The sequence below is a fragment of the Gymnogyps californianus genome, chromosome 23, assembly GCF_018139145.2.
Source record: "Gymnogyps californianus isolate 813 chromosome 23, ASM1813914v2, whole genome shotgun sequence".
Lineage (NCBI taxonomy): Eukaryota > Metazoa > Chordata > Aves > Accipitriformes > Cathartidae > Gymnogyps > Gymnogyps californianus.
Window position 1 is genome coordinate 5,854,857 of NC_059493.1, and position 14,913 is coordinate 5,869,769.

The following is a 14,913-nucleotide window of genomic DNA, read 5'->3' on the forward strand; positions in this document are numbered from 1 at the left end:
CTTCAGAAAAAAAATGAAAAAAAAACCCCAAAAAAACAAAAAAAAAAGGAAAAACCCAAAACCCACACAAAACCCAAAAGCGAAGCTCCTTGTGCGTTCTCTTTTCTTACTCCGTGGCCCCCCTTGCCGGCTGGCGCCCGAAGCGGGCGGGAGGGAAGCGGCTGCTCGGGGAATTTGAGGAGAAAAAAGGGCGAAATTGGTCAATTCTGGCTGCGAGCGCGCCGCGGGGGCTTCTGGGAGGTGTAGTCCGCGGGGGGCGCCGCAGCGCGCATGCGCGCTGCGGCGCCCCCCGCGGACTACACCTCCCAGAAGCCCCGCGGCGCCTCACGTGGTGCCGGCGGACCAATGGGAGCGAAGGAGCGGGCGCCATGGCGGAGGCGGGGCGTTGAGCGCCCTCGCGGTGATCCGGGCAGGAGCGGGGGGCGCGCGCCGCCGCTCAGGTAAGGAAGGGGGTGGGCCCCGCGGCCGCGGGACAGGAAGTGACATCAGAAGGGGCGGGGAGGATGCTGGGAAACGGCGCGCGCGGGGAGGTGAGGGGAAGGGGGGGAACACGGCGAGGCGAAGGGGGGGGGGGGGGGGGCGCGTTCCCGCCCCCGTCGGCGGGGTGCGACGTCACGGCGACGCTCACGGCAGTGACGTCAGCGCAGCGCACGCCGGCGGGGCCGAGGGTGGGCGAGGCGTTGTCGTTGAGGGCGACGGGAGGAGACACCCGGGCCTTTCTTCTGAGGCCTGGTCGTGAGGTGACCGGAGCTGAGGGGCAGCCCCCGCTCTGGGTGCTCGCCCCCGCCGGGTGCCCCACTCCCGGTCCCACCGCACCCAGAGGGTCCCGGCCCTTCGTTACAGGGTCTGGGGCCTGTGCTGGCCCCCGGACCCCACCGGGACGGGGGGTGTGTGTGTGGGGGGTGTCCCTGTCCCGCTGCACTCCCCTCGGTGAGGGACGGGCGGCTGGGCTCCTCGGTCTCTCTGGCCCTTCCTTTCACCCGGCGGGGGGATGCCCGGTGAGCACTGGGCCCAGCGCTGCCCCGCTCGGCCGGCACCGAGCCCTGGTGCAGACCCCCGGTTCCCTGAGCTGTGCCCTGTCCTTTGCAGTTAGGCCGCCGGGAGCTCGTACCCCCCGGTACTGGCAGACTTTATCCCGTGTAAATAACCGTTGAGGGCCTGGGACTGGTGTAAACCACCACAGGAGCACCGGGAGCTGCTTTTCGGCATCCCACGGGTCTCGCCGCAACCGCCTTAAGGCACCGATGTCTCCGCGAGACGTTGCAGCTCCGGCAGCGACAATAAACGTCCCTTTCGCCTCTGCCCGCTGTCTCCGTCTCTCGCCTGCTGCCCTCGCTGGGCGCGAAGGCTGGCTGGAAGCCTCGGCTGCGCGTGGCTCTTTGCGCGGTGCCTGGTTTTGCCCCGGAAAGGGGTTTTTGGTTGTGGCGGGGAGCACCAGGGGCGAGCGGAGAGCTCTGCCGTGGGGTCGAGGGGAGCCGGACAGCCCTCCCGGCCCGCCTCGTGTCCCGGCGTGACGGGGTCAGGGCGCTCTGCGAGCCTGGGTAGGGGAAGGGGAAGACGCAGTTGGCAGGGGAGAAACGCTTGGAATCTCGGCTGCCAGTTTGGTGCGAAAACCCATTTCTGTCCCGTGCGCGCGGGGTTTTCTCCCATCATCGTCGCCGCCTTGGACCGCGATCCCTGCTTCGGTGTCGCTCAGAGCAGCTCTGGCGCACTCAGCCAGTGCTCGGGGGCTCTGCGAGTCCCCTCGCCCGCCCGTTCCCCTGCCACGGTGGGCAGGCCACCCAGCTTTGTTTACGTCCCACGTCCTTTATTTAATTTTATTTACCCCCCAGGGGGTGAACCCGTGGCTTGGGCCACGAGCGTGCACGCGCCAAAAGCTCTCTTTTTAGCCTCGTTTTCCTGCTGCGCGGCCGAGACGGGGAAATAGCAGGGGGTGGGCGCCGGGTGGAGGCGTCGGGGTCCGGCGCTTCCAGGGGTGGCACTTTATCGCTCCGTGAAGAGCGGGACGCTGCCGTGCTCTGTCGTGTCGCACCCGGGTGTCACTTGGGGCCTCGGTTGCGAGGAAGGAGCTGAAGTAACCAACGTGGGACTTGCGGCAGGGTGGCACGGTGACCGGCAGGGACCCCTGCCCATCCTGCCGGGACCCCTGCCCGTCCTGCCGGGGCCGGGCAGCCAGTCGCTTCCCCCTCTCTCTCTTTCTCTGCTCCGTCTCTGCCGCTGCTGGGGACTGAGGACGGCCGCGTCCCCGCTGTCCCTCCCGTCCCCTCCACCGCCCCAGGCTGTTAACTGAGCCCCCGACCCATCTCTGCCCTTCCAGGTTCCCCGGAGGATGGAGCCGGCGTCGGTGAGGACCAAAGTCCCCTCCTTCCTGTCCGACCTGGGGAAGGCCACGCTCCGGGGCATCCGGAAATGTCCCCGCTGCGGCACTTACAACGGCACCCGAGGCCTGAGCTGCAAGAACAAGAACTGCGGGACCGTCTTCCGTTACGGCACGCGCAAGCAGCCCAGCGTCGACGCCGTCAAGATCATCACCGGCTCCGACTTACAGGTTTATTCGGTGCGGCAGAGGGACCGGGGACCGGATTACCGGTGCTTTGTGGAGCTGGGGGTCTCGGAGACGGCCATCCAGACGGTAGACGGGACCATCATCACGCAGCTCAGCTCCGGCCGCTGCTACGTGCCGTCGTGTCTGAAAGCGGCCACGCAAGGCGTGGTGGAGAACCAGTGCCAGCACGTCAAACTGGCCTTGAACTGCCAGACCGAGGCCACCCCGCTCACCCTGAAAAGCTCGGTGCTCAACTCCATGCAGGCTTCGCCCGAAACCAAACAAACCATATGGCAGCTGGCGACCGAGCCCACGGGGCCGCTGGTGCAGCGGATCACCAAGAACATCCTGGTGGTGAAGTGCAAGGCCAGCCAGAAGCACAGCCTCGGCTACCTGCACGCCTCCTTCGCCCAGAAGATGAGCGCCAAGACGCTGGCGGACCACAGGTTCTCCTGCTCCTGCCAGGCTCTGAAGCCCGGCAAAGGCGGCCCGGCCGAGGAGGAGCCGCCGCCGCCGCCGCGCTGCATTCACTTCTTCGCCTGCATCTGCGCCTTCGCCAGCGACGAGAGCCTGGCGCAGGAGTTCGCCGACTTCCTCGCCTACGACTCCGGCGGTAGGTGTAGCGGGGGGGACACACACACACACATGCAGAGGATTTGGGGGGGGCAGAGGCGTGGAGGGGCCGTGTGGGACCGATGCTGCCGCTCCCCTCCCCTCCCCTCCCCTCCCCTCCCTCCTGCCGGTGCCCTGGCAGCTGCCTGGCTTTGCCGGGGCTGCCCTTACAGCTGCTCTCTGTTGGCGCTTCGTTACCGGGGGCTTTATTTCCTGCTCCCCCCCCCCCCACTCCCTCTGTAAGCTGAGAGAGCTTCGTGGGGAGTGATTCCTCCTGGGCTGCAGCTTGCTCCTGGCTCCCAGCGTGTGGGAGCAGAACGGGGTGCTCCCGTGGGAGCTGGGGGGGGGGGGTGTGCAGATCCCGCCGGGCTTTGCTGCGATGGGCGCTCGGGGCGAGTCGGGTTCCTCTTCCGCGCTGGGAGCCGGGTGTCCTCTTCCCTTTGGGCCGGAGCAGCGCTGGGGGAAGCCCAGCTCGTTGTGAACCCCCCTCCCGTGGCAGCAGCCGCTGGGGTTCAGTCCCCCAGGGAGGGGGGTTGTGCACCCCAATAGGTGCGCCCAGATAGTCCCACCCTGTCTTTAAGCACCCAAAGGTGAAAATCTGCCCCGAGGAGAGCGACCTGGGTGATGCGAGTGAATTAAAATCACTGCTCGCCTCAATGTCCCCCCCACCCCACCCCGAAAGCAGCGTGTCTGGAGGGCCGGGAGGGCTTTGGGGTTTCCCTGAGGATGTTTGGGGCGTGCTGGGAGGTCTCGGAGGGGGCAAGCGCTGGCGTGGGGAGGGGGACGCGAGACCCCCGTGTCCCCCGCCGTGCGTGGTTGAGACGCTTTTAAGGACAGAGCCTTGTTTCTCCTAGGTCTGAAAGGGATCGTGGTCCCGCCGCTGGCGGGCGGCCCCGAATCCACGGTGCAGGCTGGGGAGGCGGCTGCCGCCAAACCCAAGAAGAGGAAAAAGGACGTGACGCCCGGTGAGCGTCTGCTGGGAGCTCTGCGGGATGGGGCGGACGCGGGCCGAAGCCGAAAGCCGTCGCTTGCCCGGCTGGCACGACCGCAGGAGGGGCAGCCCCGCCGTGACCTGCCGGACTCGTAGCCGGCCCTGTGCCTTGTCCGGTGCCGGTGGGAGCTTTCGGAGAGGCTCTGGGTGTTGGGCACCCTCCTGCCCTGAGTCTGAGCGGGTCTTTTAGTGATCGTTAGTGGTGTTAAGGTGGAAAGAGCTGTGGTGACAGCCCGCCCTAAGGAGAGAGGTGACTTCTCCATCCCACCCACCCTGCCTGTGGCAGGGACGCCCGGCACGGGGTGCCCGCCGAGCCCCGGGACTCGGGCACTGACGCGCTCTGAAACGATCCCTCAGGGACGCAGGCGACCAGCCCTCTCCTGGCTCAAGACCCAGCTCACAGCAACCCCAGGAGAAGCAGCCTGAAGAAGCCGGCCGTCGCCTCCTCGCTGAAAAGACAAGGTAAGCCTCGGCCACGCGTCTCACCGGCGGTCGGGAGCCCTCGGGGACCGGGCGGACGCCCGCAGCCGTTCGGTTCGTGCCGCCGTAACCCCTGCGGAGGGAACAGCCGAGCCCTCGCTGTCCGGCGCTTGCTCTAGGAGGCGAAATTTGGGCTCGGGCACCCCCCTGCTCCCTCGGCGCTGCCGGTAGCTGCGTGTGTCTCGCGTAACTCGGGGTGCTGGTGTAGCTCTGGCTGGCTGTAAGCGTGCTTGTCGGAGAGGGACAATGCCAGCGCGCTGCCGGGGTGGCTCTTCGGTGGTTTTCTTGCTGCGGCAAGCTTAAAGAAGTTGGCTCGTGGTGGGGCCAGCGCTGTTGTGAGTGGGCAGGCGTTATATTAATGTCTCCTGATGCAATTAAGTGCCCTCCTGGATAAAAGGGATAGGCGAATCGGTTCAGGCTAAGTTGTGAGCTGGTTTCCATTGTGGTTTTTTTTTTTTTTGCCACTGACGGTGTTTGCAGTATCTCTTAATGTCCAGAGCTGCTGTGAGGGGGGGGGTGGCTTGTCACAGCCAGAGGAGCTGGGGTTTCGAGTGGCAGATTCTCGCTCAGAAGCGCCGTCCGGGGTCTGGCCGGGTGCGGGGAGCGTGCCGGCCGTGAGGGAGATGATGGGAACTCGCGTAACCCCGGCCACCTCGGGGAGATTGTCCTGGGCACGTACGTAATAACTGTTGGCTCTGAGCAGGCGGCTGTGTGTTTCTGTGTGTTTCTATATGATGTTTGGAGAGGGAAGGGTCAGTCCAACGCCATGAAAACCTGTGGGTTTTCCCAGCGACTCGGAGCCCTTTAAAGAAAGCTGCTCTCCGTGCTAGTTATGGTCTGGGCCTCGGCAGGAGCCTTTGCTTAGTGCTTTTTTGTTCCTTTTAGCTTTAGTTTTGGCCTAGAAAGTAAGAAGTGGTACAAATCTCTTATTTTTTTCCCCCTGAGGTAGATTGAGTGCATCCATCTCGCCCCACAGCCTGCGCCGGCTTGTTTTGCTCCTGCAAATGCCCCCGGGGAGCGTGTCGGTGCTCTCAGCAGGGTGAGGACGTGTCGGTTCCCGCTCCCGGGGATGGGCGCTGTGAAAGCTACTCCCCGGTGAGACGGCGTAATCGTACCGTGGTGCCGAGGCGGCATAATTGTACCATGGTGCCGAGGCGGCAGCTCTTGCTGAGAGCAGACACGAGCTTTAAAATCAGATTGCTGCTGTTAAAGCAGTCCTGCATTTCCAAGCCCTGGGATCGAGGCGCCCAAGGCAGGGGCGTCTGAGCCGTTGAGCTGATGGAAGACAGTTTTGTTTGTTGTCCTGCTGCCTTTCTGAGCTCTGTTTAACACAGGTGGTTGTGTCTGTGCTGCTGGGGAAAAACTCATGCAGGTAAAATGGAGAATACTGGACTGGAGCTGGCCACAGAGGAGCTGCGCCTGCGGGGCAGCCCGTGTGGGTCTCGGTCTCGGTCTCGCTCTCGGTCTCGCTCTCGGTCTCGGTCATTTCTCCTGCCCGTCTGGCTTGGCACTTTGCTTGTGTGCCGATGTGGATTCTGATTTCCCTTCCCTTTCTCTTGCAGGCTCTACCCAGCTGCTGGACGAGGCGCAGGTGACCCTCTCCTTCCAGGACTGGCTGGCCAGCGTCACCGAACGCATCCATCAAACCATGCATTACCAGTTTGAGGGTAAGGCTTTGGGGACCACCTCGGGAGAGCCTTCGGGCATCGCTCCACTCCACTCCGTGCACTACCTCTGGCATTAAGCTCTTGGCAGCATTAAATAACAACTGTCCGCCCCAAGGGAGGCGAGTGCTTTGCCCAGCTTGGAGCAAATGTTATTTTGCCCTGGGAAGTTTCTATCGTCGGCTTTGATTTGTTTCCTGAACATGGGCTCGATGCTTTTTGGTAGCCTGGTGCTGGTGTTTCCGCTGGGGAAGGGAGAAATTCCCTTAGAGGTTATTGATGCTTGAATTCAGAGTGCCTGGGGCTACGCAGAAGAGGCGAGGTAAAAAGTGAGGTGAGGTAAAGTGAGGTGAGACGCCTCAGTGGCAGAAATGCCGGTAATCCACTTTTTTCCTCCCGTGGCTGTCTGGAGTGCTCTGCTGTTCTCCTTGGCCCCCCCACCGTGTGCCCCAAAGGCAGGGCTCTGCTCGCTGCAGGGCTGAGGTGCTCCCTGTGCACGTATGGCTACAGGCGATGGCTTGTGGCTCTGATACCTGGGGGGGCTACTGTCACCTGCACCGCTCCGCTTCCCCAGCAAGTGAGCGGCATCGGAGACACGTGTGGGCAGCAGGACATGGCTCTGGCCCGTCCTCCAGACGGAGGCAGCTGCTTGTATGAGTTCTGTAAAAATCCTGGAGGGATGTATTATATTTCCTACATCTCTTGGCTGCTGGGAGAGTTGTGCCTGGCTGGCAGGTGCTGCAGCGCAGCTGGGCTCACCTAAAGGGAGGGCACCCCAAAACAATGCCTGAAGGGGAGCAGCTCTTTCCAAACAACACGAGAGCACTCTAAGTTTACATTTGTCAGACAGACAGACGCACACACGTGTCCTGCTATCCAGTAGCTGTCTCTGCAAGGTGTCATTAAGTGCAGGAAGCATGCAAGTATGCTGGCCTCTGGCAAGCTGCTGGCAGAGACAGCTAAGAACCACAGCCTCTGGTGCTCAGTTCACAGTTGGACTCCATGATCTCAAGGGTTTTTTCCAACTTGAGTGAATGTGTGGTTCTTAAAGACAGTTACATTGTCATCGCCCAGCCCCCTTCAGCAGCACAGCCCCAGCTTCACAAACACAGTGACCGAAAGCCTCGGGGGAACAGCCCCATCCCTGTGCTCCCAGGGACAAACACTGGGACGCAGAGGTGATGGAGGGATTCAGGGCACTCCCCGCAACAAACATGGGAACGCAGAGGTGATGGAGGGATTCAGGGCTCTGCCAGGGAGCCAGGGCTGGCACCTGGGCTGCAGACAGCATGGGGGGAAGTCATATCACGGCTGAGGAAGATCCTAGAGCATCGCACATTGGAAGGGACACATAAGGTTGAGCAGGTCCAACTCCCTGCTCCTCCCAAGACTAGATGTTGCTGTACAGCTCAGTTGGGTGGGAGGGATGTCGTGGTTTAACCCCAGCCGGCAGCTAAGCACCACGCAGCCGCTCGCTCGCTGCCCCCCACCCCTGGGATGGGGAGAGAATCAGGAAAAAAAACTTGTGAGTTGAGATAAAGACAGTTTAATAGGACAGAAAGAAAGGAAAAACAATGATAATTTGACAACAGCAATACTAAAAGAATTAAACTATACAAAGCAAGTGGTGCACAATGCAATTGCTCACCACTCGTTGACCGATGCCCAGTTAGTTCCCGAGCTGCAATCCCCCCTCCCCGTTAACTCGCCCCAGTTTATATACTGGGCATGATGTCATATGGTATGGAATAGCTCTTTGGCCAGTTTGGGTCAGCCGTCCTGGCTGCGCCCCCTCCCAGCTTCTTGTGCCCCTCCAGCCTTCTTGCTGGCTGGGCACAAGAAGCTGAAAAATCCTTGACTGAGTTGTTGCTAAGTAGTGTTTATACTAAAAACATCAGTGTGTTATCAACATTCTTTTCCTACTAAATCCAAAACACAGCACTGTACCAGCTCCTAGGAAGAAAATCAACTCTGTCCTAGCCAAAACCAGGACAAGGGAGTAAAGCCAGCAGGCCCAGGCTCAGCTCAGCAGCGCTCACAGACAGGGCAAGAGGCAAAGGACACAAAGTGAAACACCAGACTCTGAATTCCAGAAAATATTTTACTCTGAAGGCAGTCAGATGGGGGCAGTGCTCTTTCAGCCAGCTGCTGGAGTCCCCAGTAGCAGAGATACTGGAGCAGGACAGGGGTGGGCTTGAACAACACCACCCTCAGCAGCCCCTTCACCCAAGCCCCCACGCAGCACCTCCTCTCCCTTGCCCTCACCCCATGTCTTCTTGTTCGTGCCCACACAGGCAAGCCCGAGCCGCTGGTGTTCCACATCCCTCAGGCTTTCTTTGATGCGCTGCAGCAGAGGATCTCCAGCGGGAGCACGAAGAAGAGGCTGCCCAACTCTACCACAGGTAAGATACAAACTCACATGCACCCAGGAAACCCAGTACATACTGGTTAAGGCAGGCTGCTTTTAGAGGAAAAAGCCAGCAGCAGCAACAAGAAAAAGATTCTTCGCTCCCCCCTGCTTTCTAGCAGCTTCTTCCCTCACAGCAGCTAAGTGGGAAACACTGCAGGTGTGAGCAAGGCCCAGGGCAGAGGACGCAAGCTAAGTGGGACTCACAGCCTCTACTACACAGGGGATTGCTGTCAGCTTCTACCTAAGCCTAGCCTAAGCCCAGCCTGCCTGCAGGCTCAATGCCTGACTGCCAGCACCAGCTCTCTCAGCATTTAGCAGAGCACAAGAGCAGCGCAAACCTGGGCTGCGGGAATAAACCCAGCTCCAGCGAGGCTCAAAGCCGAGACTTTGTTCCCCCCATCCCCTCCACCCAGCTCTGACTAACTGCTGCCTCTAAGCCAAGGGAAGGCTTGCAGCCCTTGATGCTGGCACGCATCCTCGCTGCTTTACACCCTCTCTCCTACACAAGTGCAGAGCACAAAGCCAGGCTTAAGTGCACACTCAGGGCTCTCAGCCACGTTAAATGCATGATGTCAGTGCTGCAGGAGCACAGGTCACTGCCTCTGCTGCAGCAAGGCCTTGGGCCCAGCAGCACCAGCTCTGTTTGTGCCCCCATCTGCCCCTAGCTGAACGTCAGCACAAGCAGAGACAAAGTGCCTCTCTCAAGCCCCGGGCCAGTTAAGATTTATGGCATTAGCAGCTCTTCAGAGCCCTGGGAAGAGTCCACCAGCAAGGATACAGTCAGATACTCAGGAGCTGGGGCTGCCTTCTAGACAAGGCAGAGAGCTACAGGCTGAAGAGCTGAGGACACCAAAGAGAAAGGGGGGAGAAGACAGAGACAGCAAAGAGGGAAAGGAGAAAAGGGAAAGGGGGGAGAAGACAGAGACAGCAAAAGGGAAATGGGAAAGGAGAAAAGAGAAAGGGGGAGAAAACAGAGATGGCAAAGGGAAAGGAGAAGAGAGAAAAGAGAAAGGGGGGAGAAGACAGAGATGGCAAAGGGGAAAGGAGAAGAGAAAAAAAACAGACAGGAAAGGGGAAAGAAAAGGGAGAGAAGCCAGAGACAGCAAAGGGGAAAGGAGAAAAGAGAAAGGGGAGAGAAAACAGGGAAGGGGAAGAGAGAAAAGGGAGAGGAGACAGACAGCAAAGGGGAAAGGAGAGAAAAGAGACAGGGGAGAGAAGACAAGAGATGGTAAAGGAGAAAGGGGAAAAGAGAAAAGGGAGAGAAGACAGAGACAGCAAAGGGGAAAGGAGAAAAGAGAAAAGAGACAGGAGAAAACAGACAGGAAAGGAGAAAGAGGGGAGAAGACAGAGACAGGAAAGGAGAAAGGGGAATAGAGAAAAGGGAGAGAAAACAAAGACAGCAAAGGGGAAAGGAGAAGAGAAGAGAGAGGAAAAACAGAGACAGCAAAGGAGAAAGGGGGAGAAGACAGAGACGGCAAAGGAGAAGACAGAGAAAAACAGAACCCCAGAGCACCCCCAGTTTCACAGTGAGCCACAGCCCCCCCCACCCCTCACGGCCCTTTCCCTCCCCGCAGCTTTTGTCCGCAAGGACGCCCTTCCCCTGGGCACCTTCTCCAAGTACACGTGGCACATCACCAACGTCCTGCAGGTCAAGCAGATCTTCGACACGCCCGAGGTAAGGGGGGGGGGGGAAGGCAGCCCCCCGGCCCCGCCGCTGCCCCCCAGCCCAGCCCCTCACCCGGGCGCTCCCGTGCTTGCCGGCAGCTGCCGCTGGAGATCACGCGCAGCTTCGTCCAGAACCGGGACGGCACCTACGAGCCCTTCAGGTGCCCCAAGGTGGAGGTGGAGAGCATCGCCGAGGCCTACGGGCACCCGGAGAAGCAGCCGGCCATCCGGCCCCTCGAGCTCAAGACCTTCCTCAAAGTGGGTGAGTGGGGCAGGCCCAGCTCCCAGCCCACCGGGGGGGGAAAGGCTCCCCCCCCCCCAGCCGGGCAGCCCCAGCCTCTGCTGCCCCAGAGCTCCAGAGCCCAGGCTGCTCTGGGGGGGGCACCAGGCAAGCTCACCCCCACCCCCCCAAGCCAACTCTCCCCCCGGGATGGGGGCAACAGCCCAAGACCCACGCCAGAAGCCTGGAGCAAGACCCCTGTGTGACCTGCAGAGTACGGGGGGGGCCAGGGCCACCCCCTGACCCCCCCCCTTTCCCAGCACTTAGAAGCAGTGCTGCATTGTTCCTCCCCCACCTGGGACCAGGGGGGTCCCAGCAAGAAGGGCCCCCCCAGGAGGCCAGGCCCCAGGAACACAAGGCCCCCCCCCCCCAGACCCCCACCCAGGGGGGCCCTGAAGCCCAAAGGGGCCCCCCCCCCCAGACCCCCACCCAGGGGGGCCCTGAAGCCCAAAGGGGCCCCCCCCTCAGACCCCCACCCAGGGGGGCCCTGAAGCCTAAAGGGGCCCCCCCCTCAGACCCCCACACCCAGGGGGGCCCTGAAGCCTAAAGGGGCCCCCCCACCCAGGGGGGCCAACCCCCCCCAAGGGGTGGGGGACCCACCCCCCCAGGGGTGGTCCCTCCCCCCCAAGGGGTGGGGCCAGCCACAGCCAGCATGCCGGTGCCCCCCCCCGCCTCCCCGACTTTTAAATCTCAAACACACGAGATAGTTTCTCTCAGGCTGTCCAGCCCCCCGCCCAGAGAAGGAAACGACCCCAAACCCCCCCCAACAAACCCTCGGCGCCAGTTGCTCCCGCTGCTCCTTCTCCAGCCACCTGCAAAAAACACACAGCCACCATTACACACACAAAAAGCACCAGCCCTTACTGGGAGGGGCACGGCAGGAGGCCCCAGCCCGCTGCACCTCACCCTCCCCCCACAAGGCAGCCCCACAACCAGCCATGGCGCGGGAAGGGGGGGCCCGGGCCCACCCTGCCCCCTCTCTCCCCCCAGGAAACACCTCCCCCACCCAGAAGGAGCCCACCCCCTTCATCATCGAGTGGATCCCCAACATCCTCCCCCAGGCCCGCCTCGGCGAGCTCCGCATCAAGTTCCAGTACGGCCACCACGGCAGCCCCCAGCCCGGCGCCGAGCACCGGCCGCCCGCCGCCACCGAGCCGGCGCTGGAGCTCACCCCGCTCACCACCATCCCCTTCCCCTGAGCCCCCGGCACCGCCGGGGGGGGGGGCACGGCACAGACCTGCAAGGGCCAGACTCCAGGCACCCGGCTCCACTGCTCCGCCACCAGCAGCACCTGCAAAATAAAACTCCCCCTCAGTGGGTGCCCTGAGCCTCCCTGCACCCAGCACGGGGGGGAGCACAGAGCTGGGGGGCTACACCCTGGGAACCCCCACACCCCCAGGGGGGCTCACACCAAAGGCAGCCACAGCCTATGGATCAAGTAGGGGCTACACCCACCCAGACCCCTGGGGACCAGCCACCCCCGGGGGGGGCTCCCAGGGTCCCTACCAGGGAGGCAGCACCCACCCAGACCCCTGGGGACCAGCCACCCCCAGGGGGGGAAGCTCCCACCCCCAGAGGGGCTCCCAGGGTCCCTACCGGGGGCTCCCCACACTGCACAGCCCAGCTCCATCCCAGCATCTGCTCCTCTGCTGCAGGGGCTGCACCAGGACCTGGGGGGACAAAAACAGAGACAGCACCCCTGGGCCACTCTGCCCCAGCACCCCAGGAACAGTAGAGCCCCCAGCCGGGACCAGAGGGGGGGCCCAGCACACCCCCATCTCACCCCTCGCTCCATGGATCCATCCTCCAGCACAGCCAAGGACACACACCTTCCTGGCTGAAAGAGAGAGAGACAGGGCTGCTGCAGGCTGGGGGGGGCCCAGCCACGACCCCCACACCCCCAGCACAGAGCCAGGCACCCCCCAGGGCAGCACTGGGGCTGGGGGGGGGCCCAGCCAGGACCCCCAACACCCCCCAGGGCAGCACTAGAGCTGCAGGGGGCCAGCCAGGACCCCAGCACAGAGCCAGGCCCCCCCCAGGGCAGCACTGGAGCTGGGGGGGCCCAGCCAGGACCCCCACACCTCCAGCACAGAGCCAGGCCCCCCCCCAGGCAGCACTGGAGCTGAGGGAGCCCAGCCAGGACCACCCGGCCCCCCCAGGGCAGCACTGGAGCTGGAGGGGACCAGCCAGGACCCCACACCTCCAGCACAGAGCCAGGCCACCCCCAGGCAGCACTGGAGCTGGGGAGCCCAGCCAGACCCCCCCCCCCCCCCCCCCCCCCCCCCCCCCAGGCAGCACTGGAGCTGGGGGAGCCCAGCCAGGACCACCCGGCCCCCCCCAGGGCAGCACTGGAGCTGGGGGAGCCCAGCCAGGACCACCCGCCCCCCCACGGCAGCACTGGAGCTGGGGGAGCCCAGCCAGGACCCCCCCCCTTAGGGCAGCATTGGAGCTGGGGGAGCCCAGCCAGGACCCCCCCTAGGGCAGCAGTGGGGCAGCCCAAGGTGCAGCCCCAGGGCATTGCTTGCTGCTGGGGGCAGAAGAGAAGGGCCCCCCCAGCCCCACGGCAAAGCAGCTCCCCAAACTGCCGCCACCGGGGCACAGCCCCCCTCCCCGGGCACAGAGCCCCCCAGAACCCCGGCCCCCCGGCACTCACCGCCTGCCCGGCTCCCCGCCGCTGCAGGAACCCCTGGGGCTCGCCGCGCTGGGGCTGACCCCGGCGGCAGAGGGGCCTCGCTCCGCCTGGGACAGGAGGGAAAGCAGGCAGAGAAAGAAACCCAGCTCCATCCCGCCATCGGCCCCCCCAGCCCACCACCATCCCCTGCGCCCCCCAACACCGCTGGAGGGGGGGGCACAGCCCCAGGGGGGGCACGGCACAGACCTGCACAGGCAAGGGCCAGTCTCCAAGCACCCGGCTCCACTGCTCCGCCACCAGCAGCACCTGCAAAATAAAACTTCCCCCTCACTGGGTGCCCTGAGCCCCCCTGCACCCAGCACAGGGGTGGGGAGGGCACAGAGCTGGGGGCTACACCCTGGGAACCCCCCCCAGCTCCCCAGGCAGCGGGGGCTCACACCAAGGGCACCCCCACCCAGGCAGCACAGCCCAGGGTTACAGCTTCAGTCGGCAGCCAGCACCCAGCCAGGCCTGGGAAGCACCCAGGCAGCAGCACCCAGGCAGCAGCACCCAGGCAGCAGCACCCAGCGCAGCACCCAGCAGCACACCCAGCAGCAGCACCCAGGCAGCAGCACCCAGGCAGCAGCACCCAGGCAGCGGAAACCCCCACCACCACCCCAGGGCTTGGGGGCACCCCCTACTCACAGCACAACAGGCATACAGCACCCCCAAACCCACCTGGGGGGGGCAAGGGCACCCAGCAATGCTCTGGGCCCCCCCAGCCCCAGGGGCCAGCCCTGAGCAGCTCTCCCAGGCAGCACCCAGCACCCATGCAGGGTGGGAGGCAGCAGCAGGCCCCCAGGAGCTCCAAGCAGGCACCCACCAACCTCCCAGGAGACTCCCATGAGCTCCCAGCAGCCCCCAGTAACTCCCAGCAGCCCCCACAGGGGTTTAAGAGGCCCCGGGAGCGGGCCCTGCCCAGGCCCCCGATGGGGCGCAGCTGGGGGGCCCAGCCCCCCGGCACCTGGGGGCCATCGCTTCGTTAGCACGGCCGGGCCCGTTAGCGCAGCTGCTCCCGTTAGCACCGGCACCCAGGCACCCAGGCATCCTTCCCGGGGTGGGGGGGGGGGTTTGCTCTGTGTGCCCCCATCCATCCCCACGGCACAGCCCATCGCCAGCCCGGGAGAGCCCCCATCTCCCCCCCGGGCACGGCGGGGCTGGGGCGAGGCGGGGAGGGGGGGGGGTCCCTTCCCAGGAGCAGCCCCCCGGCACCGTGCAGGATGGGGTGGCAGGGGCAGGGCGGCGGGCGGGTGGGATTTGGGGTGTGGTAGCCCCGGGGGGGGCAAATTCGGGGGGGGGGGGGGGGGGGGGGCTAAACCCCGGCACAGGTCAGCACCAGCCCTGCCAGCCGTGCCCGTCTTGCGCCCTTTGCAACGGGAGTAGCCGCCACGGCACCGGGGGCCGCGGCCGGGGATGGGACAGTGGCACCCACGGGTGTCCCCGTGTGTCCCCCCCCGTACCCCCGTGACGCACGCCACCCCTGCCTGGCACGCGCGTCGGCACCGGGCACGGGGGGATCACGCACGATGGTGGCGTGCGAGGGGGCACGGCACGTGGGGCGGCACGTGGCGGGGTGTTGCCTTGCACGAGGGCGT

General features: G+C 64.0%; 1 protein-coding gene across 1 annotated transcript; it reads left to right on the top strand.

Annotated features, from left to right (window-relative positions):
- The first annotated feature begins 520 nt into the window (after positions 1–520).
- On the top strand, positions 521–11,846 carry C23H2orf42 (chromosome 23 C2orf42 homolog). Its single transcript, XM_050910242.1, has 9 exons — positions 521–530; positions 2,318–3,158; positions 4,012–4,122; positions 4,506–4,610; positions 6,191–6,295; positions 8,587–8,694; positions 10,277–10,377; positions 10,467–10,629; positions 11,638–11,846. The coding sequence occupies exons 2-9, from the start codon at positions 2,330–2,332 to the stop codon at positions 11,844–11,846; spliced, it is 1,731 nt and encodes a 576-aa protein (XP_050766199.1). The 5' UTR covers positions 521–530; positions 2,318–2,329.
- The last annotated feature ends 3,067 nt before the right edge of the window (positions 11,847–14,913 follow it).